At 46.2% G+C, this 26,766-nt stretch overlaps 1 protein-coding gene across 2 annotated transcripts in view; it reads left to right on the plus strand.

Moving 5' to 3' along the window:
• Positions 1 to 26,766, plus strand: part of LOC140388177 (cilia- and flagella-associated protein 54-like) — a 948,449-nt gene that overhangs the window by 296,791 nt on the left and 624,892 nt on the right. For both annotated transcript variants that reach the window (XM_072471937.1, XM_072471938.1), the window contains exons 15-16: positions 20,301 to 20,423; positions 23,635 to 23,772. In XM_072471937.1, the coding sequence (XP_072328038.1) occupies positions 20,301 to 20,423; positions 23,635 to 23,772 (261 nt within the window). The remainder of the gene's footprint in view (positions 1 to 20,300; positions 20,424 to 23,634; positions 23,773 to 26,766) is intronic.

Raw genomic sequence — 26,766 nt, forward strand, 5'->3', positions numbered from 1 at the left:
TGGGGACAGTGACCACAATTCGGTGACATTTACATTAGTGATGGAAAGGGATAAGTATACCCCGCAGGGCAAGAGTTATAGCTGGAGGAAGGGCAATTATGATGCCATTAGACATGACTTGCGGGGGATAGGTTGGAGAAGTAGGCTGCAAGTGTTGGGCACACTGGATATGTGGAGCTTGTTCAAGGAACAGCTACTGCGTGTTCTAGATAAGTACGTACCGGTCAGGCAGGGAGGAAGGCGTTGAGTGAGGGAACCGTGGTTTACCAAAGAAGTGGAATCTCTTGATAAGAGGAAGAAGGAGGCCTATGTGAAGATGAGATGTGAAGTTTCAGTTGGGTCGCTTGATAGTTACAAGGTAGCGAGGAAGGATCTAAAGAGAGAGCTAAGACGAGCAAGGAGGGGACATGAGAAGTATTTGGCAGGTAGGATCAAGGAAAACCCAAAAACCTTCTACAGGTATGTCAGGAATAAAAGAATGACAGGGTAAGAGTAGGGCCAGTCAAGGACAGGGATGGGAAGTTGTGTGTGGAGTCTGAAGAGATAGGCGAGATACTAAATGAATATTTTTCGTCAGTATTCACTCAGGACAAAGAGAATGTTGTGGAGGAGAATGCTGAGACCCAGGCTATTAGAATAGATGGCATTGAGGTACGCAGGGAAGAGGTGTTGGCAATTCTGGACAGGCTGAAAATAGATAAGTCCCTGGGGCCTGATGGGATTTATCCTAGGATTCCCTGGGAAGCCAGGGAAGAGATCGCTGGGCCTTTGGCTTTGATTTTTATGTCATCATTGGCGACAGGAATAGTGTCAGAGGACTGGAGGATAGCAAATGTGGTCCCTTTGTTCAAGAAGGGGGGTTGAGACAACCCCGGCAACTATAGACCGGTGAGCCTCACGTCTGTTGTGGGTAAAGTCTTGGAGGGGATTATAAGAGACAAGATTTATAATCATCTAGATAGGAATAATATGATTAGGGATAGTCAGCATGGCTTTGTGAAGGGTAGGTCATGCCTCACAAACCTTATTGAGTTCTTTGAGAAGGTGACTGAACAGGTAGACGAGGGTAGAGCAGTTGATGTGGTGTACATGGATTTCAGTAAAGCGTTTGATAAGGTTCCCCACGGTAGGCTATTGCAGAAAATACGGAGGCTGGGGATTGAGGGTGATTTAGAGATGTGGATCAGAAATTGGCTAGCTGAAAGAAGACAGAGGGTGGTGGCTGATGGGAAATGTTCAGAATGGAGTTCAGTTACAAGTGGCGTACCACAAGGATCTGTTCTGGGGCCGTTGCTGTTTGTCACTTTTATCAGTGACCTAGAGGAGGGCGCAGAAGGGTGGGTGAGTAAATTTGCAGACGACACTAAAGTCGGTGGTGTTGTCGACGTATGTAGCAGGTTACAGAGGGACATAGATAAGCTGCAGAGCTGGGCTGAGAGGTGGCAAATGGAGTTTAATGTAGAGAAGTGTGAGGTGATTCAATTTGGAAGGAATAACAGGAATGCGGAATATTTGGCTAATGGTAAAGTTCTTGGCAGTGTGGATGTGCAGAGGGATCTAGGTGTCCATGTACATAGATCCCTGAAAGTTGCCACCCAGGTTGATAGGGTTGTGAAGAAGGCCTATGGAGTGTTGGCCTTTATTGGTAGAGGGATTGAGTTCCGGAGTCAGGAGGTCATGTTGCGGCTGTACAAAAATATGGTACGGCCGCATTTGGAGTATTGTGTACAGTTCTGGTCACCGCATTATAGGAAGGACGTGGAAGCTTTGGAGTGGGTGCAGAGGAGATTTACCAGGATGTTGCCTGGTATGGAGGGAAAATCATATGAGGAAAGGCTGATGGACTTGAGGTTGTTTTCGTTAGAGAGAAGAAGGTTAAGAGGAGACTTAATAGAGGCATACAAAATGATCAGGGGGTTAGATAGGGTGGACAGTGAGAGACTTCTCCCGCGGATGGAAATGGCTAGCACGAGGGGACATAGCCTTAAACTGAGGGGTAATAGATATAGGACAGAGGTCAGAGGTAGGTTCTTTACACAAAGAGTGGTGAGGCCGTGGAATGCCCTACCTGCAACAGTAGTGAACTCGCCAACATTGAGGGCATTTAAAAGTTTATTGGATAAGCATATGGATGATAATGGCATAGTGTAGGTTAGATGGCTTTTGTTTTTTGACTTCCCATGTCGGTGCAACATCGTGGGCCGTAGGGCCTGTACTGCGCTGTATCGTTCTATGTTCTATGATGCTGAAAAACGACCCCCAAAATGTCTCTAACTTCGGGCAAGACCAGAACATGGTTGTCTGGACCTCTCCCACACCGTCCTTCATCCCTTCAACCGGCTTATACTCAACCTTGTCAGATGTGCTCTGTGCACCACCTTTAACTGTATTAACCCCAGCCTCCCACACGAGGTTGAAACATTTGTAGTGATCTCTGTATGTGCATGTACATAAGGAGTTGATGTGTGATCAGTAGCACCAGATGATCACTCGAGGGCCAGACCAACAGGGGTATAAAATAAACCACATTGGGTCTCTCTCGCCCTCTTTTGGATGTACTGTGACCAGGACAGGATTATCAGATTAGCTCTGATGGTTAGTGTAGTTACGCAGAGTTACTGTAGTTAGATCTTGTTAACCTAATCACTAGTATCAATGTTAAAGTAACAAACTCACGCAATTATTGTCATAGTTACTCAATAAACCTTTTGTTACTACTGGACGAGTTTGAGTCTTCTTCATCGAGATTCAGAAGACCTCATCAGTACCTAAGGTTTGAGTAACACATATTACACTCAGTAGTATATCAAACCACACAGAGAAGTGTAATAATAGATAATACAGGAGTGTAACTCTGCAACACCTGTTTTTGAAAACTCACCACTATTCTTAGAATTCCCCCTATACCAAAAAGGGCAGACATTCCAAATGGTGATCAGGGATTCTCACTCCCTGACTCCGATGCAAGCTTCAGTGGGTGCTATTCAGGTCAAACTATATTTTCAAGTTATCCCCCGGTATAACCCATACCTTCACCGAAGATTTCATCTACTTACCACTTAGTAGCATTGATCCTGGGTCACGCATTGCTAAGTAAATTAAGTAGAGTAATGACCACTGTTTCAGGTTAAAACTTTTAAGTCATTTTATTATTATATGTTTTTTTCTCTTTTTAAAAGATGCAATCACTGTCTTTACAGAAAAGTAAAAAGATCTTGCTTCTGGATCCTTCTGGTTGGTTGAAGGGACCTTCAGGTCCAACTTGACAATCAATCTTCTTTTTAAACTCTGGTCTTCTTTAGATGTATTCGCTGGTTAGCTCAGTTGCTGTGTCCTATCTTTCCCATGTACCGAGATATGAGAGCTGGCTCTGCTGGCTATCTCTGAGCCGACTCTGAGCTGAATCTGCCTACTCTTTAAATTCTAGTCTTCCTTGGATGTATTAGCTATTTTAGCTCGGCTGCTCTGAACTGTCTCTTTCCCATGGCCGAGCTGACTGTAATCTGACTCTGCTTCTCCCCCCTCTCTCTCTCTCTCTCCCTCTGAGTTCTGGTTCTGGTTCTGGTTCTATCCCCTTTCTTTGGGTTTATATTCTCTTTCTAACAGTTAAGTTTTTATGACGTTATTTTAAAGTAACTCTTATTTTCTTTGATTGTGAAAAGTATCTTTGATCTAAACCTTTTAATCCAACTAAGTATTCTTTTTGACGTGACTTCATCTCATAGATCTGATTGCATTGTTTCCTTTGTGATGTTCAAAATGCTTTGGTTTCAAGAGGTGTTACTTTTAATTCCTGTCATTTCTATAGATTTATTTTCCAATTGTGTCCTCAGCTCATAATTTTGACTTTGATTTTGGCTTTGAATTATATTTCTCGTAGACTGATGGTCTCCAGTTTTCTTTACATTACCTGGTATTAGCAAAATTTCACACCTAGAATTCTCACCAAATTCAACTGAACCTCTTCCATTCTTTACCAGATCCTTACTAAGATAGTTACTTTCAATGAAGGTGTGAGCCATTGTTTTTGGCTTCATTCAAAATCCTGTTTGTCTTGTTTGCTAAGCCAGCTTGACCAAGGATATCTGCATTTTACAATCCTGCTCTGGCAGCTGCTGTTAACCCTTTGTGGGATCTTTCACTATTCTCTCATGTTTCTCTCAGACCAGATATTGCCAGACTTCCATGTTTCAAATGCCACATCTTTCCATATTTTCAATAACACACCTCACAACAGAAGCCCTCCTCCAATGCCACCCACAGCTTCTCCTCCCACTTGGCCTAAACCCACTGCAGCAACACCGTATCCTTCTCCAAAATCCTCACATGAATTGCTGAGATCACCTCTCCTTCCAACCCCATCACTGACAACACCCCCTCCAAAACCGAGGAGGGAGGTGTCACTGGAAACTTTGAGAAAGCCTTCCTTGCAAAGTCCCACACCCTGGATATACCTAAAGCTCCCCCCCCCTCCCCCCGTGGAATCCTGAACTTCTCCATCAGCTCCTCCAAACTCGCAAACCACGCTTCCAAAAATAGGTCCATCATTTCCATCCCCCCATTCCTCCCATCCTCAAAACCTAGCATCCAATCTCGCCGGTTCAAACACATGATTCTCTCGAACCGGCATCAGCTTCGACCCAACCCCAAACTTAAAAAGGTGCCAAAATTGCTTCCATGGGCATGGTAGCAAACTTCTGCCTCACAGCATCAGGGACCCGGGTTCAATTCCGGTCTTGGGACCTGTCTGTGTGGAGTTTGCGCTTTGTCCCCATGGCTACGTGAGTTTCCTCCGGGTGCTCCGGTGTCCTCCCACAGATGTGCTGGTTTTATGGATTGGCTATGCCAAATTGCTCCTTCGTGTCCAAAAAGATGTGTAGGTTAGATTAAGGGGTTAGGGCGGGCAAGTGAGCTTGGGTGAAATACTCTTTCAGAGGGTCAGTGCAGTTTCGATGGGCCGAATGGCCTTCCTCTGCACTGTAGGGGTTCTATGATCTTCAGCATGACTACCACAGCCAGACTACCCGAGCATTTGCCTGGGGCAAAGAGGAGCGACACCGGTGCCAGCGACCTCAACCCCGCTCCCCCTACAAGAGCCTGCTCCATCCTTACCCACATTGCCTCCAGCTCCCTACCCCAGCCCCACACCTTCTTGGTGTTTGTCGCCCAGATTCGGAAGAGTCAAACCCCGGTGATTATCGCCCTCTCTGAAGCACTGTCTTCCGAATCCTCGCCACCTTACCCTCCCAAACTTGCAACATAATCAACTGTTACGTCCCTATAAAAAACACCTTCAGCAAAAAGACCGGCAAGCACTGGAATAAAAATTTAAACCGCAGCAAGATAGTCAACTTTACCGCCTGCACCCAGCTGGCAAATTAACAAATCTGCCTGAACTCTACCCACGAGATTCGTAAAGTTCAATTTACGTAGCTGGGCCCAGTCCCGGGCCATGTGCATCCCCAGGAACCTGAACTGAGTAGTCACCACACGAAACGGCAATCCCCCCAGGCCAGCGCCCCCCCCTCGAGAGGGAACCAAAAAGCACTCACTCTTCTCCAAATTCAATTGATATCCCGAAAAACCACTAAATTGCCTGAGCAGCCCCATTATATCTCTCACCGTGGGTCCCAGGTTGGAAATATACAACAAAAGATCATTAGCATACAGGGACACAAAAGATCATCAGCATACCGGGCCACCTTATGCTCCATCCCCCTCACTATCCCCCTCCACTTATGCGAGCTCCTCAGCGCAATGGCCAAGGGCTCTATCACCTATCACAAACAAAAGGGGGGACATGAGACACTGCTGTCTTGTTCCCCTATGCAGCTGAAAATATCCCGAGTTCACCTCATTTACGCGAACACTTTTCTTTGGTTCCTTATATAACAATTTGACACATGCCACAAACTGAGGCCCAATCCCACACCGCAAGCAAATAACTCCACTCTACTTGATCAAACTCCTCTGCATCCAACGCCACCACCACCTCCAGCTCCCCCCCTCCCCTTTCTGATGGGAGAGCACCATATTTAACAAGCCGCACATTCGAGGACAACTGCCTACCATCTACAAACCTTGTCTGATCCTTCCCAATGACCTGCGGAAGGCATACCTCCAACCTAAGCGCCAACATTTTAGCAAGAATATTGGTATCCGGATTCAACAGATATTGGCCTATATGACCCACACTCCACCGGGTCCTTATCCTTTTTTAACAACAGCAAAATAGGTGCCTGTCCCATCGTCTCCGGTAGTGTCCCTTTAGCCACCGCATCCTCAAACATCTCCATCAATAGCGGCATAAGTCTATCCAGAATTCCACTGAGAACCCATCCGGCTCCAGTGCTTTACCCATTTGCATCTTCCCTATCGCCGTCTGAACCTCCTCAATCCCCACTGGCTCCTCCAACTCTCCTCTCCTACTTTATAACTCTCCAGCCGCTCCAAGAACTCTCATATCTGACTCATCGCCTGGAGGCTCTGACCTATACAACCTCTTATAAAACTCCTCAGATGCCCTGTACACCTGGGCTGGAGTCACCAGTAGACCCTTCACCCCATCCGCGACTGAACAATCTCGCAAGACCACCTGTCGGCGAAGCTGTCCTGCCAGCAGCTACTGGCCTTCTCCCCATAGTCGTACACCACACCCTTTGCCCGCTGCAACAGGCATACCGTTTTCCCTGTACGCGAAAGGTCAAACTGCGTCTGCATTTCCTTTCTACTAACCAAAAGCTCCGGGTTGGGATGTGCTGCATACTTCCCATCAACTTCCAAGAATTCATCCACCAGCCACTGCCGCTCCTTTCTTGCTTCCGTATCCACCTGCGCCTTATGCAAGGTGATCTCACCCCTTACCACCGCCTTCAGCACCTCTCAAACCGCTGACGGTGAGACCTCCCCATTCTTTCAAACCCCACAAGATCGTCAATCACACAAAAAATCCGATCCGCAAGTAGCACCACATCCAACCTCCACGCCGGGCCCTTCTCCAAGACCACATCCACCAAATGCAGAGCATGAACTGAAATGACAATTGCCGAGTATTTGGCTCTCCTCACTCCGACAACAATGACCTCCCCATAATAAAGAAGTCATTCCTCAAGTATACATTATGCACCGGCAATAAACAGGAATACTTTCTGCCCATGGATGTCAGAGCCACCACGTGTCCGCTCCCCCCATCTCCTTCATAAGCGCTTCCAACACTTTCGCCACCCCCCGAAGGGGTCAGCGAAGTGCAGCTTAGATTGATCCATCTTCGGATGTAACACTGTATTTAAATCCCCACCTAAAATCACAATGATTGTCCGTCGCCACTTTCCTGCCTTTGGTTTTCGTCCCAGTGACCGATGAGCACGATCCACTTCAGGAGGGCGGTCAAAGATTCTTCCCCCACCAGCTTCACAAACATTTTAGCCACAAATTCCGTAGCATTTGTATCTTCGGTGCCTTCAGTTGGACCCACAAGCCTTAAATTCTGCCTGCAAGAGCCGGACCAACAGGGGTATAAAAGGCAGCCACATTGGGTCACTCTCTCTCTCTCGGGTGCACTGTGACCAAAGCAATAGCAGACTAGTTCAGATGGGTTGTGGAGTTACATATAGTTACCGTAGTTAGGTCTTGTTAACCTTATCACTAGTATCAAAGTTAAAGTAAAGAACTCATGCAATTATTGTTGTAGAGCTGAGCTGCTGATTGGCTGTTGCGGGGGTAATTTGCATACTTGCATTGTGGTCACCGTAACTTGAAGGTGTACCTTTGCAAGAGACCCTAGCTGTTCAAGTAAAGGCAAGCTTCCAGCAGTGGGGAGCAGAGCTGCTGATTGGCTGTTGGGGGGGAAATTTGCATACGTGCATTGTGGTCACCGTAACTTGAAGGTGTACCTGTGCAAGAGATCCTAGCTGTTCAATTGAAGGCAAGCATCCAGCAGAGGCAGTAGAGCGGAGCTGCTGATTGACTGTTGCGGGGGAAATTTGCATACGTGCATTGTGGTCACTGTAACTTGAAGGTATACCTGTGCAAGTGACCCTAGCTGTTCAAGTGAAGGCAAGCATCCAGCAGAGGGCAGTAGAGCAGAGCAGCTGATTGGCTGTTGTGGGGGAAATTTGCATACGTGCATTGTGGTCACCGTAACTTGAAGGTGTACCTGTGCAAGACACCGGAGCTGTTCAAGTGAAGGCAAGCATCCAGCAGAGGGCAGTAGAGCGGAGCTGCTGATTGACTGTTGCGGGAGAAATCTGCATACGTACATTGTGGTCACCGTAACTTGAAGGTGTACCTGTGCAAGAGACCCTAGCTGTTCACCCATCTCCAGCTCCTCAGAAACCACATTAGGGAACTGGAGCTGGATGAACTTCCGATCATTCAGGAGGCAGAGGTGGTTATAGATAGAAGCTTCAGGGATGTAGTTACTCCAAATAATAAAGATAGATGGGTGACGGTGAGAGGGGCTGGGAGGAAGCAGTCAGCACAGGGAACCCCTCTGGTCGTTCCCCTTAGTAACAAGTATACCGCTTTGGATACTGTTGGGGGGGGGGGGGACTTACCAGGGTAAGCCATGGGATACAGTTCTCTGGCACAGAGTCTGTCCCTGTTGCTCAGAAGGGAAGGGGGGAGAGGAGTAGAGCATTAGTCATTGGAGACTCCATAGTTAGGGGGATAGATAGGAGATTCTGTGGGAACGAGAGAGACTCGCGGTTGGTGTGTTGCCTCCCAGGAGCCAGGGTCCGTGATGTCTCGGATCGTGTTTTCAGGATCCTTAAGGGGGAGGGAGAGCAGCCCCAAGTCGTGGTCCACATAGGTACCAATGACATAGGTAGGAAAAGGGATAGGGATGCAAGGCAGGAATTCAGGGAGCTAGGGTAGAAACGTAGATCTAGGACAAACAGAGTTATTATCTCTGGGTTGTTACCTGTGCCATGTGCTAGCGAGACGAGGAATAGGGAGAGAGAGGAGTTGAACACGTGGCTACAGGAATGGTGCAGGAGGGAGGGTTTCAGATTTCTGGATAATTGGGGCTCATTCTGGGGTCGGTGGGACCTCTACAAACGGGATGGTCTACACCTGGACCAGAGGGGTACCAATATCCTGGGGGGGGGGGGGAGAATTTTGCTAATGCTCTTCGGGAGGGTTTAAACTAGTTCAGCAGGGGATTGGGAACCTGAATTGTAGCTCCAGTATACGGGAGATTGAGAGTAGTGAGGTCATGAATAAGGTTTCAAAGTTGCAGGAGTGTACCGGCAGGCAGGAAGGTAGTTTAAAGTGTGTCTTCTTCAATGCCAGGAGCATCCGGAATAAGGTGGGTGAACTTGCGGCATGGGTTGGTACCTGGGACTTCGATGTTGTGGCCATTTCGGAGACATGGATTGAGCAGGGACAGGAATGGTTGTTGCAGGTGCCGGGGTTTAGATAATTCAGTAAGCTCAGGGAAGGTGGTAAAAGAGGGGGAGGGGTGGCATTGTTAGTCAAGGACAGTATTACGGTGGCAGAAAGGACGTTTGATGAGGACTCGTCTACTGAGGTAGTATGGGCTGAGGTTAGAAACAGGAAAGGAGAGGTCAGCCTGTTAGGGGTTTTCTATAGACCTCCGAAAAGTTCCAGAGATGTAGAGGAAAGGATTGCAACGATGATTCTGGATAGGAGTGAAAGCAACAGGGTAATTGTTATGGGGGACTTTAACTTTCCAAATATTGACTGGAAACGCTATAGTTTGAATGCTTTAGATGGGTCCGCTTTTGTTTTTGTCCAATGTGTGCAGGAGGGTTTCCTGACACAGTATGTAGATAGGCCAACGAGAGGCGAGGCCATATTGGATTTGGTACTGGGTAATGAACCAGGACAGGTGTTAGATTTGGAGGTAGGTAAGCATTTTGGTGATAGTGACCACAATTTGATTACGTTTACTTTAGTGATGGAAAGGGATAGGTATATACTGCAGGGCAAGACTTATATCTGGGGGAAAGGCAATTATGATGCGATGAGGCAAGACTTAGGATGCATTGGATGGAGAGGAAAACTGATGGGCATGGGCACAATGGAAATTTGGAGCTTGTTCAAGGAACAGCTACTGCGTGTCCTTGATAGGTTTGTACCTGTCAGGCAGGGAGGAAGTGGTCGAGGGAGGGAACCGTGGTTTACTAAAGTAGTTGAATCACTTATCGAGAGGAAGAAGGAGGCTTATGTAAAGATGAGACATGAAGGTTCAGTTAGGGCGCTCGAGAGTTACAAGTTAGCTAGGAAGGGTATAGGAAGGACGTGGAGGCTTTGGAGCGGGTGCAGAGGAGATTTACCAGGATGTTGCCTGGTATGGAGGGAAAATCTTATGAGGAAAGGCTGATGGACTTGAGGTTGTTTTCGTTGGAGAGAAGAAGGTTAAGAGGAGACTTAATAGAGGCATACAAAATGATCAGGGGGTTGGATAGGGTGGACAGTGAGAGCCTTCTCCCGCGGATGGATATGGCTGGCACGAGGGGACATAACTTTAAACTGAGGGGTAATAGATATAGGACAGAGGTCAGAGGTAGGTTCTTTACGCAAAGAGTAGTGAGGCCGTGGAATGCCCTACCTGCTACAGTGGTGAACTCGCCAACATTGAGGGCATTTAAAAGTTTATTGGATAAACATATGGATGATAATGGCATAGTGTAGGTTGGATGGCTTTTGTTTCGGTGCAACATCGTGGGCCGAAGGGCCTGTACTGCGCTGTATTGTTCTATGTTCTATGTTCTATGACCTAAAGAGAGAGCTAAGAAGAGACAGGAGGGGACATCAGAAGTCTTTGGCAGGTAGGATCAAGGATAACCCTGAAGCTTTCTATGGATATAGCAGGAAAAAAGAATGACTAGGGTTAGAGTAGGGCCAGTCAAGGACAGTAGTGGGAAGTAGATAGGACAGGTGCTAAATGAATATTTGTCGTCAGTATTCACACAGGAAAAAGACAACATTGTCGAGGATAATACTGAGATTCAGGCTACCAGACTAGAAGGGCTTGAGGTTCATAAGGAGAAGGTGTTAGCAATTCTGGAAGGAGTGAATACAGATAAGTCTTCTGGGCCAGATGGGATTTATCCTAGGATTCTCTGGGAAGCTAGGGAGGAGATTGCTGAGCCTTATCTTTTATCCAGAAATGTGAAACCCTCCCTCCTGCACAGGTGATCTTTAAGTCATCTTTGTCTACAGGAATAGTGCCAGAAGACTGGAGGATAGCAAATGTTGTCCCCTTGTTCAAGAAGGGGAGTAGAGACAACCCCGTATAGACCAGTGAGCCTTACTTCTGTTGTGGGCAAAGTCTTGGAAAGCCTTATAAGAGATAGGATGTATAATCATCTGGAAAGGAATAATTTGATTAGAGATAGTCAACACGGTTTTGTGAAGGGTAGGTCGTGCCTCACAATCCTTATTGAGTTCTTTGAGAAGGTGACCAAACAGGTGGATGAGGGTAAAGCAGTTGATGTGGTGTATATTGATTTCAGTAAAGCGTTTGATAAGGTTCCCCACGGTAGACTACTGCAGTAAATACGGAGGCATGGAATTCAGGGTGGATCAGAAATTGGCTAGCTGGAAGAAGACAAAGGGTGGTGGTTGATGGGAAATGTTCAGACTGGAGTCCAGTTACTAGTGGTGTACCACAAGGATCTGTTTTGGGGCCACTGCTGTTTGTCATTTTTATAAATGACCTGGAGGAGGGCGTAGAAGGATCGGTGAGTAAATTTGCAAATGACACTAAAGTCGGTGGAGTTGTGGACAGTGCGGAAGGATGTTACAAGTTACAGAGGGACATAGATAAGCTGCAGCGCTGGGCTGAGAGGTGGCAAATGGAGTTTATTGCAGAAAAGTGTGAAGTGGTTCATTTTGGAAGGAATAACAGGAAGTCAGAGTACTGGGCTAATGGTAAGATTCTTGGCAGTGTGGATGAGCAGAGAGATCTCGGTGTCCATGTACATAGATCCCTGAAAGTTGCCACCCAGGTTGAGAGGGTTGTTAAGAAGGCGTACGGTGTGTTAGCTTTTATTGGTAGAAGGATTGAGTTTCGGAGCCATGAGGTCATGTTGCAGCTGTACAAAACTGGGGCGGCCGCATTTGGAGTATTGCATGCAATTCTGGTTGCAGCATTATACAAAGTATAGAACATAGAACATAGAACGATACAGCGCAGTACAGGCCCTTCGACCCACAATGTTGCACCGAAACAAAAGCCATCTAACCTACACTATGCCATTATCATCCATATGCTTATCCAATAAACTTTTAAATGCCCTCAATGTTGGCGAGTTCACTACTGTTGCAGGTAGGGCATTCCACGGCCTCACCACTCTTTGCGTAAAGAACCTACCTCTGACCTCTGTCCTCTATCTATTACACCTCAGTTTAAAGCCATGTCCCCTCGTGCCAGCCATTTCCATCCGCGGGAGAAGGCTCTCACAGTCCACCCTATCTAACCGCCTGATCATTTTGTATGCCTCTATTAAGTCTCCTCTTAACCTTCTTCTCTCCAACGAAAACAACCTCAAGTCCATCAGCCTTTCCTCATAAGATTTTCCCTCCATACCAGGCAACATCCTGGTAAATCTCCTCTGCACCCGCTCCAAAGCCTCCACGTCCTTCCTATAATGCGGTGACCAGAACTGTACGCAATACTCCAAATGCGGCCGTACCAGAGTTTTGTACAGCTGCAACATGACCTCCTGACTCCGGAACTCAATCCCTCTACCAATAAAGGCCAACACTCCATAGGCCTTCTTCACAACCCTATCAACCTGGGTAGCAACTTTCAGGGATCTATGCACATGGACGCCTAGATCCCTCTGCTCATCCACACTTCCAAGAACTTTAGCATTAGCCAAATATTCCGCATTCCTGTTATTCCTTCCAAAGTGAATCACCTCACACTTCTCTACATTAAACTCCATTTGCCACCTCTCAGCCCAGCTCTGCAGCTTATCTATGTCCCTCTGTAACCTGCAACATCCTTCCACACTGTCGACAACACCACCGACTTTAGTGTCGTCTGCAAATTTACTCACCCACCCTTCTGCGCCTTCCTCTAGGTCATTGATAAAAATGACAAACAGCAACGGCCCCAGAACAGATCCTTGTGGTACGCCACTTGTAACTGAACTCCATTCTGAACATTTCCCATCAACCACCACCCTCTGTCTTCTTTCAGCTAGCCAATTTCTGATCCACATCTCTAAATCACCCTCAATCCCCAGCCTCCGTATTTTCTGCAATAGCCTACCTTGGGGAACCTTATCAAACGCTTTACTGAAATCCATATACACCACATCAACTGCTCTACCCTCGTCTACCGGTTCAGTCACCTTCTCAAATAACTCGATAAGGTTTGTGAGGCATGACCTACCCTTCACAAAGCCATGCTGACTATCCCTAATCATATTATTCCTATCTAGATGATTATAAATCTTGTCTCTTATAATCCCCTCCAAGACTTTACCCACTACAGACGTGAGGCTCACCGGTCTATAGTTGCCGGGGTTGTCTCTGCTCCCCTTTTTGAACAAAGGGTCCACATTTGCTATCCTCCAATCCTCTGGCACTATTCCTGTAGCCAATGATGACATAAAAATCAAAGCCAAAGATCCAGCAATCTCTTCCCTGGCCTCCCAGAGAATCCTAGGATAAGTCCCATCAGGCCCCGGGCACTAATCTATTTTCAGCCTGTCCAGAATTGCCAACACCTCTTCCCTACATACCTCAATGCCATCTATTCTAATAGCCTGGGTCTCAGCATTCTCCTCCACAACATTATCATTTTCCTGAGTGAATACTGACGGAAAATATTCATTTAGTATCTCGCCTATCTTTTCAGACTCCACACACAACTTCCCATCCCTGTCCTTGACTGGTCCCACTCTTACCCTAGTCATTCGCTTATTCCTGACATACCCAGAGAAAGCTTTTGGGTTTTCCTTGATCCTACCTGCCAAATACTTCTCACGTCCCCTCCTTGCTCGTCTTAGCTCTCTCTTTAGATCCTTCCTCGCTACCTTGTAACTATCCATCGCCCCAACTGAAACTTCACACCTCATCTTCACATAGGCCTCCTTCTTCCTCTTAACAAGAGATTCCACTTCTTTGGTAAACCACGGTTCCCTCGCTCTACGCCTTCCTCCCTGCCTGACCGGCACATACTTATCAAGAACACGCAGTAGCTGATCCTTGAACAAGCTCCACTTATCCAGTGTGCCCAACACTTGCAGCCTACTTCTCCAACCTATCCCCCCAAGTCACGTCTAATGGCATCATAATTGCCCTTCCCCCAGCTATAACTCTTGCCCTGCGGTGTATACTTATCCCTATCCATCATTAACGTAAACGTCACCGAATTGTGGTCACTGTCCCCAAAGTGCTCTCCTACCTCCAAATCCAACACCTGGCCTGGTTCATTACCCAAAACCAAATCCAACGTGGCCTCGCCTCTTGTTGGCCTGTCAACATATTGTGTCAGGAAACCCTCCTGCACACACTGTACAATTAACGACCCATCTAATGTACTCGAACTATATCTTTTCCAGTCAATGTTTGGAAAGTTAAAGTCTCCCATAATAACTACCCTGTTACTTTCGCTCTTATCCAGGATCATCCTCGCCATCCTTTCCTCTACATCCCTAGAACTATTTGGAGGCCTATAGAAAACTCCCAACAGGGTGACCTCTCCTTTCCTGTTTCTAACCTCAGCCCATACTACCTCGGAAGATGAGTCCCCATCTAGCATCCTCTCCGCCACCGTAATACTGCTCTTGACTAGCAGCGCCACACCTCCCCCTCTTTTGCCTCCTTCTCTGAGCTTACTAAAACACCTAAACCCCGGAACCTGCAACATCCATTCCTGTCCCTGCTCTATCCATGTCTCCGAAATGGCCACAACATTGAAGTCCCAGGTACCAACCCATGCTGCCAGTTCCCCTACCTTATTTCGTATACTCCTGGCATTGAAGTAGACACACTTCAAACCACCTACCTGAACACTGGCCCCCTCCTGCGACGTCAAATCTGTGCTCCTGACCTCTATACTCTCATTCTCCTGTACCCTAAAACTACAATCCAGGTTCCCATGCCCCTGCTGCATTAGTTTAAACCCCCCCAAAGAGCACTAACAAATCTCCCCCCCAGGGTATTTGTGCCCCTCAGGTTCAGATGTAGACCATCCTGTCTGTAGAGGTCCCACCTTCCCCAGAAAGAGCCCCAGTTATCCAGAAATCTGAATCCCTCCCGCCTGCACCATCCCTGTAGCCACGTGTTTAATTGCTCTCTCTCCCTATTCCTCATCTCACTATCACGTGGCATGGGCAACAACCCAGAGATAACAACTCTGTTTGTTCTAGTTCTGAGCTTCCATCCTAGCTCCCTGAAAGCCTGCCTGACATCCTTGTCCCCTTTCCTACCTATGTCGTTTGTGCCAATGTGGACCACGACTTGGGGCTGCTCCCCCTCCCCCTTAAGGACCCGGAAAACACGATCCGAGACATCACGTACCCTTGCACCTGGGAGGCAACATACCAAACGTGAGTCTCTCACGCTCCCACAAAATCTCCTATCTGTGCCCCTGACTATCGAGTCACCAATTACGAATGCTCTGCTCCTCTTCCCCCCCTTCCCTTCTGAGCAACAGGGACAGACTCCGTGCCAGAGGCCCGTACCCTAAGTCCCCCCTCCCACAAATATCAAAAGCGGTATACTTGTTTCTCAGGGGAACGACCGCAGGGGATCCCTGCACTGACTGTTTCTTCCCAGTCCCTCTTACAGTTACCCATCTATCTCCAATCTTTGGTGTACCTAATTCCCTAAAGCTGCTATCTATGACCCCCTCTGCCTCCCGAATGATCCAAAGTTCTTCCAACTCCAGCTCCAGTTCCCTAACTCGGTCTTGGAGGAGCTGGAGATGGCAGCACTTCCTGCAGGTAAAATCAGCAGGGACACTAACGGCATCCCTCACCTCAAACATCCTGCAGGAGGAACATTGCACTCCCTTCCCTGCCATCCCTCTAACTTTCTACCAAGATCTGGCTAACAACTAAATTAAAAAAAAAATAATAATAATAATACAATATGGTACTTACCTCACACCAATGGGTTTTATTATTAGGTTAGAGGAGGAGGGCGGGTGGGAGACACTACACGTGTAGTGTCTCGGGTTTCCTCTCCACCAGAAATTATTGGTGAGGGACTTCCCAGACGTCCGCGGGTCGAACTTCCTGTTCCCGCCTTAAAAAAATGAAAATTAAAAAAAGAAACATGTGGGAAACATGTGGAAGCATTGGAAAGCGTGCAGAGGAGATTTACCAGAATGTTGCCTGGTATGGAGGGAAGATCTTATGAGGAAAGGCTGAGGGACTTGAGGCTGTTTTTGTTAGAGAGAAGAAGGTTAAGACGTGACTTAATTGAGGCATACAAGATGATCAGAGGATTGGATAGGGTGGACAGTGAGAGCCTTTTTCCTTGGATGGTGATGTCTAGCACGAGGGGACATAGCTTTAAATTGAGGGGAAATAGATATAGGACAGATGTCAGAGGTAGGTTCTTTACTCAGAGAGTAGTTAGGGCGTGGAATGCCCTGCCTGCAACATTAGTGGACTCGCCACTAAGGGCATTCAAATGGTCATTGAATAGACATATGGACGATAAGGGAATAGTGTAGATGGGCTTTAGAGTGGTTTCACAGGTCTGCGCAACATCGAGAGCCGAAGGGCCTGTACTGCGCTGTTATGTTCTATGTTACTCAATAAATCTTTTGTTACTACTGGACGAGTTCGAATCTTCTTCATCGAGATTCAGAATGCCTCTTCACTAACCAAGGATTGAGCAGCACATGTTACCTACCACACAGGTAACAAAACATGGTCCGAGGCGAGTGGCTTTAACAGAATTTGTTAGATTAGGTTAGACAAAAAGAGAAGAAAAAGAGAAGACAGGACATTCGACAGTGGAAGACTTCGCAGTAAATGGATCCTCAACGACTAACTATGGGACTCATTGGATCTCTAGGGCAGCTGGAAACAACCGGTAATTTAATTTATGACTGGAAAAGATTTGAACAGATATTCCAAATATTTATCGCAGCTAATGATTTCAGCACGGTGTCTGATGCAATGAAAATAGCACTGCTACTCTCAATAGGAGGGCATGAAGCTAGTGAAATCTAGAATTGCTTTAATTACTTAGAAGGTGAAGAGAACACCAAATTAGAAGTAATACTCAAAATTTGTCCACTCCTCCGCCATTACCATTACCTCAACCTCTAAAGAGGCAATCTGATCCTCGTGGTTGACCACTGAATTTTACACCTTCTGGATTGTCGCCCTCTGTGACTCCAGACTCTGCTTTACTCTCTCCAGGACCGATTTTATGGGTTTCACAGCCCTCGCCAGATCCTCCGAGGCCGCCAATCTCTATTCCCCAATTCAGCTGAAATAAATTTCTTCAGCTGCTCCATCAACCACAGTGCAGGGCTCTGCACCATTTTTTCTCTTCCAGCGCCTCGTGAATTCTCTTGATCCAGGGACTATCCGTTATTTCTTGGTTTGCGATTTCTGGACATCCTCTGCTGCAGTAGAACGTTGCTGCAATGCTGTGGCTTTTAAACATTTTAGCGAGCCCGAGTATCAGGCAGGAAAGGTCTTGAGATCCGTCTTCGAATAGGAGCCACCTCGTGCATGGTCACCTAATCCATGGCCGCCACCAGAAGTCCAACAAAACGGTACAATTCTTTTCAAAAAGAATTTCCAATTAAGGGGCAATTTGATGTGGCCATTCCACCTTCCCTGCACATCTTTTGGTTGTGGAGGTGAGACAGATACGGGGAGAATGAGCAAACTGCACACAGACAGGTACCCGGGGCTGCGATCGAACCCGAGTCCTCGGTGATGTGAGGCAGCAGGTATATTTCTAAAGAGGACGTAAAAAGTAGAGGAAACCGGGTGTAGATGTGCATAAAACTTTGAAGGAAACAGGATAAGCTAAGAAACCGGCTAATAATGTATGTAGCATCCCAAGCTTTATCAATAGGGACATAGAGGACAAAAGTAAGGAAGTTGTTTTCAACTTGTATCAAACATTGGTTCAGCTTCAACTGGAGTTCTGTGTCCTTTTCTGGACACAGAAAAGTATGTGAAGGATGCAAAAAAGATTTATGAGAATGGTACCAGAATGAAGAATTTCAGTTACCTGTAGAAAGATTGGAGAAGTTGGGACTGTTTTCCTTGGAGAAGCGAAGGTTGAGAGGAGATTTGCTACAGGAGTAGCGAGGTCTGGACAGAGTAGATAGGGAGAAACTGTTCCTATTGGCAGAAGGGTTGAGAACCAGAGGGTACAGATTGAAAGTAGCTGGTCAAGGAAGCAACAGCAACACGAGGAACAACGTTTTTTTCAGAAAGTGTTTGGAATCTGGAATGCATTGCTTGAGAGAGTGTGGTGGAGGCTGGTTCAATCTGAGGAATTGGATTGTTCCTTGGAAAGGAAGAATTTGTAGGGCATGGGAAGAAGGCATGAGAGTGGCACTAGGTGTACTTTTCTTGCAGAGAGCCAACACAAACATAATGGGCTGAAGAGCCTTCTGTGCCATAACTATTCTATGATGACTGGATTCTCCCCCTCTCATTCGAAGGTCATTTCCATCCATGGCAAAATGTCTTTAACCCTGTCAGTAGGTCACAGCATGAGCTTCAGAACTTGCAGTCGTGGCTGCCGAGAACAGTATCTATCCCATTGACAATGCAATCCCCTATCGCTACCACATTCTTTCCTCTCCCCAATGAATGGCATGATTAGTGGAGAGTGTTGGTAGGCGGATAATTGTGGAGGAGGGCTTTGAGCAGTGAGAGGCGAGTGGTGCATTTGATTGGATATGATTTTAAAGATACATTCACTGACCTTAGCTGCTTCCATGAGGTTACTGAAGTCCTTGTCACACTGCATCCTGGTCCTCCTGGCATTGACGACTATGACTCTTTTGTCCAACTGGTTTCTCAGAACTTGACTGCAATTCCTCCTCGCCTGCCTGTGGATAGAGTACTTCTGTCCTGTATGAGGACTTCCAGTGAGCACTTTTGGGAAACCTCTGAACCCATTCTCTGCCAATTGTTGATATTCTTCTTTCCCCTGTCAGAATCTGTTTATAGGACTCCCATCACCTTGCAGCCACAATGCTCCTTTTGTTTATGAGGTCCAGGCAATCTTTATGCAGGACAGCAAAAGAACATAAATAATAGGAGGGGACATTGCTTGCAACACATAGATTTATACACCCCACAAATGGAAACATCATCTCTATGTTTATGCTATCATTCATCATCCCTTGTACCATTCTAATACAACTCCTCTGCACTCTTTCCAAAGCCCTGAAACCATTTATGTGTCCAGGATTGAATTCAATCCTTCAGCTGAGTTTAAACCATAGAATCATAGAATCATAGAAGTTTACAGCATGGAAACAGGCCCTTCGGCCCAACCAGTCCATGCCGCCCAGTTTTTTACCATTAAGCTCGTCCCAGTTGCCCGCACTTGGCCCATAACCCTCTATACCCATCTTACCCATGTAACCATCTAAATGCTTTTTGAAAGACACAATTGTACCCGCTTCTACTACTACCTCTGGCAGCCCATTCCAGACACTCACTACCCTCTGAGTGAAGAAATTGCCCCTCTGGGCCCTTCTGAATCTCTCCCCTCTCACCTTAAACCTATGCCCTCTAGTTTTAGACTCCCCTACCTTTGGGAAAACCAGTGTTTATAAAGATTTTGCTTTTGCCTTTGGAGGGTGAAATCTTGTGCCCCTCCGGTGGTCCATTTGGTGGTGGGGAGGTGTTTAATCAGGGAGAAGGGTGGCATGTGTGGGGGGCAGGAAGTTGCTTTCCACTTCCTGTATCCACCCAGTTTAGGTCCTGAGCAGAGAAGCCAGTTGAGTTGGGCCTCCCTGCCAATTGACCTTACATTTTGCGATCTATTCATCATTAGAATTTTGGTCTCTAGATATTATTGATGAATTGACAACTCTCTCAACAAATAGTTTTATTTTAATTTTATATGTATATTTTTTTCTTGGTTTCGAATAATTGCATTCTATTTTGTTGCATGTTTGTATACTCCAAATATTTATGTCAGTCTTTTAACAGGTTTGAAAGACTCTGTCAGCTTAACAGCTTTCATGAAGTAATGTTCAGCAAAGTATTCTTAATTTACTGCTACAAAACACATATACAACAACACCGGCTTAAGGAAATTTCCCATGCATTACTGCAAAAAGAATGATGCTATTTTCAATAATTGTGTGACAGATTCTCATAAAATGCCTGTGTGTCCTACAAGATGTTATTGGTGCCTACAGGCAAAGGAAACAGTTTGGAATAACCGAAAGTTTGCAACATATGACTGCTTGTGTCACTTTTCATTTAGCAAAGGTACAGTATTTACATTTGTCTATGATTTTTGTCTTCTGCTTTTCACTATAGTAATGCAGAGCAAATTGTTTTACTACATTAGGTGGACCAGGAATAGGCCAGTCAACCCTTTGAGACAGTCCCGGCAATCAATTAGATTTCTGTGTCTTTTGAGATTTGTAGACCCTGACTTTCAAATCTCTTTGCTTTTCTATGGTTACTAGTTTTTCACCATTTAAAGAATACTGTAATGTATCTTTCTTGTGACCAAATTGGATGATTTCACAATTGGCACATATAAAATCCATCTGACTTAGTTTTGCACACTCACATAATTTCTGTCCTGTTGCAATTTCTTGATCCCAAATGCATTTTTTCTGTCCAACCCCGCCCCCTCATAATTTATCAGATAGATCATTCATTGAAGTATTTATGATTTACTCTTTTCTGTCTGGTTCCGTATTTCATTTTGTTTATTATCGAGTGTTTTTTCTGATGTTTTGGTTTGATTATATACATTATCCATTCCTCTCATTTATATTTTTAATCTGTAGACATCTCACAAAGTATTTTAAATCTGGTTTCTACACAGATCAATAACCATGGGTGCATAGCTGCTGCCTGTGCTTCCCAAATAGAGAAAGATTGAGCAGATTTTTACCATTTTCAGACTTGCCTAATTGCTGGTTGATGTTCCACTTCCAGACAGATTTCTGGCCATGATAAGAGAGTACCTGCCAGCAGGAGGATGGATTGGGAAATGTTACTTAGGACCACATCCATGACATTCAGTGCCATGCTCAAGTTACAGCAGATGTATCTGATAGTATAACAACCCAGTCTGTATCGTAACTCAACACAGTGAGATCATAGAAACAGAAAATAAGAGCAGGGGTAGGTCATTTGGCCCTTCACGCCTGCTCTGCCATGTAGTATCTTCAAGGCTGTTCCTCTGTCTCAACGCTATGCTCCCGCTCTCTCCATACTCCTTGATGCCTTTAATGTCTACAAAGTTTTCTATTTTCTTGTTAAATATATTCAGTGATTTGGTCTTCACAGATTTCTGGGGTGGAGAATTCCACAAGTTCACCACCCTCTGAATGAAGACATTTCTCACCTCAGTATTGTCACTGGACTAGTAGTCCAGAGACCCAGAGTTATGCTCTGGTCTCCTAGGTTCGAATACCGCCATGGAAATGGTGAAATTTGCATTCAAAAAAATCTGGAAATAAAAATCTAATCATGACCATGAAACCGTTGTCGATTATTAAAAACCCATCACTAATGTCCTTTAGGGAAGGAAATCTGTCACCCTTACCTGGTCTGGCCAACATGTGACTCCAGATCCACAGCAATGTGGTTTACTCTTAATTCCCTTAGGGATGGTCAATAAATGCTGGCCTAGCCAGCGACGCCCACATCCCATGAATTAATTTTAAAAATCACGGTGCCGACCTGATTGTTTTATTGTGATACTAAAGATCAGTGCAAATACCAGCTTCCACGCTTGCCTTCTGGAACCTTTACCTGTCCAGCAGCAACTCTCTGCTGGGAAAAACCCCAGCGAAAACAGCGCCGGAGGAGCGAGCCGGGATCTCCGTCCCTGAGAAAGGACATATTGGCACTGGAGGGAATGCAGAGGAGATTCACTAGGTTGATCTCAGAGTTGAGGGGATTAGATTATGACGAGAGGTTGAGTAGACTGGGACTGTACTCATTGGAGTTTAGAAGGATGCGGGGGGATCTTGTTGAGACATATAAAATTATGAAGGGAATAGATAGGATAGATGTGGGCAGGTTGTTTCCACTGGTCGGGGAAAGCAGAACTAGGGGGCATAGCCTCAAAATAAGGGGAGGTAGATTTAGGACGGAGTGTAGGAGGAACTTCTTCACCCAAAGGGTTGTGAATCTCTGGAATTCCTTGCCCAGTGAAGCAGTTGAGGCTCCATCTTTAAACGTTTTTAAGAAAAAGATAGATGCCTTTCTAAAGAATAAAGGGATTCGGGGATATGGTGTACGGGCCGGAGAGTGGAACTGAGTCCACAAAGATCAGCCATGATCTCATTAAATGGCGGAGCAGGCTCGAGGGGCCAGTGGTCTACTCCTGTTCCTAGTTCTTATGTTCTTATGTTCGTATGGGCAGGACTCCATGAACATCATCTTCTCTCAACTCAGTCTGAAGCTAGGCCTGGTTTCTTCTCAAAGGGAGTTGCATTCCTAACATTGTCAAGCCAGTTTGGACTCGACAGATGACCTCCTTCTGTGCAATAAATTACTCAATTACCTTATACGTGTATGCCTTTTGATCAGGGTCCTCTTCCACGCCTGGCTGGAACCACATCTGTTGGAAACGTGCATAAAAGCGTACTGAATATTTTTTCTGATCCTGCCATTAGCAGGTAGAGTGGGAAGATCAATAGAGAACACAGAGACCCTTTTTTGCTCGGGTTTAATTATTGATACCTCAGCTTACACCAAAAGATACAAAGTTGGACGTTATTTATGAAACTCGTGAAGTCCAAAGACACAGCAAAACAAAGAGTGAAGAGGGAACTCAGTAGAGCACCATGCTGTGTTAGCTCAATATTGTTACAATTATTCAACACTTGCTTAAAGCATTTCTCTGCCTGGTTGATGTGTAAGTACAAAACTGAAAAAAATAATCTTTTTATTCAGAGCTTACATCTCACTGAGGAGGCTTCAAGCCAGTTCACACCCAACGATTCTCAGCTCCAGTCCTGACAATGCTCACCCCTTAAGGCAATGTTCACCATAAGGCCATAAGACATAGGAACAGAATTAGGCCACTCGGCCCATCGAGTCTGCTCCGCCATTCAATCACGGCTGATATTTTTTTCATCCCCATTCTCCCCAATGGTACAGTAACCCTCATGGTTCAGTAGTCTTCCCAGACAATACTCACCTAAGGACCTCAGCTGAGGCAAAGGCGAGCTTCCTTTCCGAAGCCCTACCCACTCCAGCATAAAATTGCTGCAAGGTCAGGTTGGACGGGGACCAGGAGGGAATCCCATCCGTGCATCGTAACCATCCAACCATCTACCCACCTCAGAACCTGCTGTCTGGGAAACGGGGCAGCTAAAATTCTGGCCCACATATAATTTTATTGACATTGAGGTAAGCTAATTATCCTTAACCAGTTCAACTGTTTGGTAGCAAAGCAGATGCTCCAGTATTTCAAAGTTTTCAACTGTTTTATGTACTATATTAATAGATATTACGCTGCTGGAAAGAGTATGATCTTGCTTTAGAAGTCGTAATTATCGGAAAGGAGGTTCTGTTTGCTGCAATTCAGGAAACTGCTTCAGAACAAAAGGCTGGGGGAATTGAGGATGAAGCTGAATCAATGCAGGTATGGATTGAAATGCCTTTTTATTAGAATAGCCATAAGTGTGTCTTGTGGGACTAGATTTTGCTGAAAATGTGATGTGTGAATGACCTATTATGTAATTAACATGCAATTAGATGAGCAACGTACACAAAAAAAGTCTTGCTGATACTAAATAATACAAGATGAAGCGTCAATCCCCAAAATGTAGCTTGTCTTTAACATCCCTGTGACTTCCATGGAGGAAGGATGTAGTGGCATTGGAGACAGTTCAGAGGAGGTTCACGAGGTTGAGTCCAAAGATGAGGGGTTTGTCATATGAAGAGAGATTCACAGTTTAGGTCAATACTCTCCAGAGTTTAGAAGATTGAGAGATCAAATTGAGGTATACAAGATAATAAAAGTACAACAGGTTTGTTTCGAATCACTCGCTTTCAGATCACAGCTCCTTCCTCAGGTGAATGTAGAGATGGGTTCCAGAAACATATATACAGACAAAGTCAATGATTCAAGATGATTCTTTGAATGTGAGTCTTTGCAGGTAATTATGTCTTTACAGTTCCACACGGAGCAACTGGAGAAAGGGATAATCACAGGTTAAAGAGGTTTGAATTGTCTCAAGCCAGGACAGTTGGTAGGTATTCGCAAACCCAGGCCAAATGGTGGGGGGTAAATGTAATGCGACATGAATCCAAGGTCCCGATTGAGGCTGTACTCATGTGTGCGGAACTTGGCTATAGGTTTCTGCTAGGCGATTCTGCGTTGTTTGCGCGTCCTGAAGGCCGCCTTGGAGAACGCTTACCCGAAGATGAGAGGCTAAATGCCCTTGATTGCTGAAGTGAGATTGCGACAAAGCCATTAGATCACAGGAGAGGCCAAAATTGAGAACCACACCGGGCGGCGATTGTTTTTTTCTATCTAACAGGCCAGCTCCTGTAGGCAAGATCTGGATCTTGCCGAAGCGGGGCAAGAAACCGATAATCACCGCTTAAGGCCAATCTGCATACAATTAACAGGAGCGGCCATCTATCTAACCGCGTGCCGTGATCTAAGCGCCTCCCAGCAAGTGGTCACGTGGGTGCTGATTAGTATATCTTTTTAAAAATGTAAAGCTGACAGAGCTGCTCTGGGGACCCAAGGAGTTGATTAGCCATCACCGGTCCCAGGCAATAAGCCTGGGGCACTGTGCACCATTATGGGGCAACCCCAGCCCCTGCCTGTTTGCTCCCCACTGACCACCCATTACTCTCACTGACCATGGTGGCCTCTGGCCCCGCGGCTGAAGCTATTGCTCATAGGAAATTGGCAATCGTACTTATGTGAGCACTTCACAGCTCCCAAGTGGATTTCCTTGGGTAGGTGTGCTATATAGCATGTGGGTGTTACATTCCCAGCACCCGGTCAGACCGTGATGGCTGGACACTGTGCCTGAGCACTGCAGGACGCAACACTAAGGACGCAGCGGCCAACGTCCGAACACCCAGGAGCTGGGTCCCAGCACCAAGGATATTTCCATGACCAGAGGGTGCTGACAGGGGGCTGGGTCTCTGGTAGCTGGTGGCAGCTGCCGCCACTCCGTAGGGTGGCTCCAGGTTGACATGCAGCGCCTCCTCCTCATGGCCGGTGCCCATAGGGCTTTGGGGTTCACTTTGGGACGGAGGGGCAGCTGAATTGAGCTCCGGCTGCCCCTGCGCCATCTGGATTTGCCAGCACTGGCAGCTCCCCAATGTCTGCAGCATGGAATCGACACCATCGGCGATCCTCAGTGACTGGGACATGCTCTGGAGGACCTCGGCAATGCCCACCTGAGACTGGGACACACGTCCACCTTGATGAGCGAATAGCCCATCAGGGGAATACAACAGCAGCCAGAAGCGTGGCACCACAACTGGCTCTGTTGCTCAGCAGGGGAGGGCAAAGTGCAGGAGAGTGATAGTTATAGGGGACTCTAAGCAAGGGGCACAGATAGCTGCTTCTGTGGCCATGAAAGAGACTCAAGATAGTGCAACTCAATATGTGGCTAAATGGGTGGTGTAGGAGAAGGGTTTCAGATTTCTGGACCACTGGGATCTCTTCAGGGACAGGTGTGACCTGTTCAAGAAGGACGGGTTGCATCTAAACTAGAGGGGCACCAATATCCTGGCTGGGAGGTTTGCTAGAGTCACTCGGGAGGATTTAAATTAGTGTGGCAGGGGGGATGCGAACCAGAGCATTTGCTTAGATGGTGTAATAACTGAAAGAGGAAATAGAGAACAAAAATAAGAGAACAACATCACCCTGTCTGCTCAATCGCAGTGGTTTGAAGTGTATTTGTTGCAATGCCCGACATATAGCAGGTAAGGCAGATGAACTTAGAGGACTTTTAGTACTTGGAACTATGATGTTGCGGCTATCACAGAAATATGGTTAAAGGAAGGGCAGGATTACATAGAACATACAGCGCAGTACAGGCCCTTCGGCCCACGAAGTTGCACCGAAACAAAAGCCATCTAACCTACACTATGCCATTATCATCCATATGTTTATCCAACAAACTTTTAAATGCCCTCAGTGTTGGCGTAGCTGAATGAACAAAGAAGAACAAAGAAAAATTGCAACAACAGGCCCTTCGGCCCTCCAAGCCTGCGTCGATCCAGATCCTCTTTCTAAAACTGTCGCCTATTTTCTAAGGATCTATATCTCTCTGCTCCCTGCCCATTCGTGATTCTGTCTAGATGCATCGTGCCCGCCTCTACCACCTTCGCCGACAATGCATTCCAGGCACCCACCACCCTCTGCGTAAAGAACTTTCCACGTACATCTCCCTGAAACTTTTCCCCTCTCACCTTGAACTCGTGACCCCTAGTAATTGAGTCCCCCACTCTGGGAAAAAGCTTCTTGCTATCCACCCTGTCTACACCTCTCATGATTTTGTAGACCTCAATGAGGTTCCCCCTCAACCTTCGTATTTCTAATGAAAATAATCCTAATCTACTCAACCTCTCTTAATAGCTAGCGCCCTCCATACCAGGCAACATC

This window comes from Scyliorhinus torazame, chromosome 13 (genome assembly GCF_047496885.1).
Source record: "Scyliorhinus torazame isolate Kashiwa2021f chromosome 13, sScyTor2.1, whole genome shotgun sequence".
Lineage (NCBI taxonomy): Eukaryota > Metazoa > Chordata > Chondrichthyes > Carcharhiniformes > Scyliorhinidae > Scyliorhinus > Scyliorhinus torazame.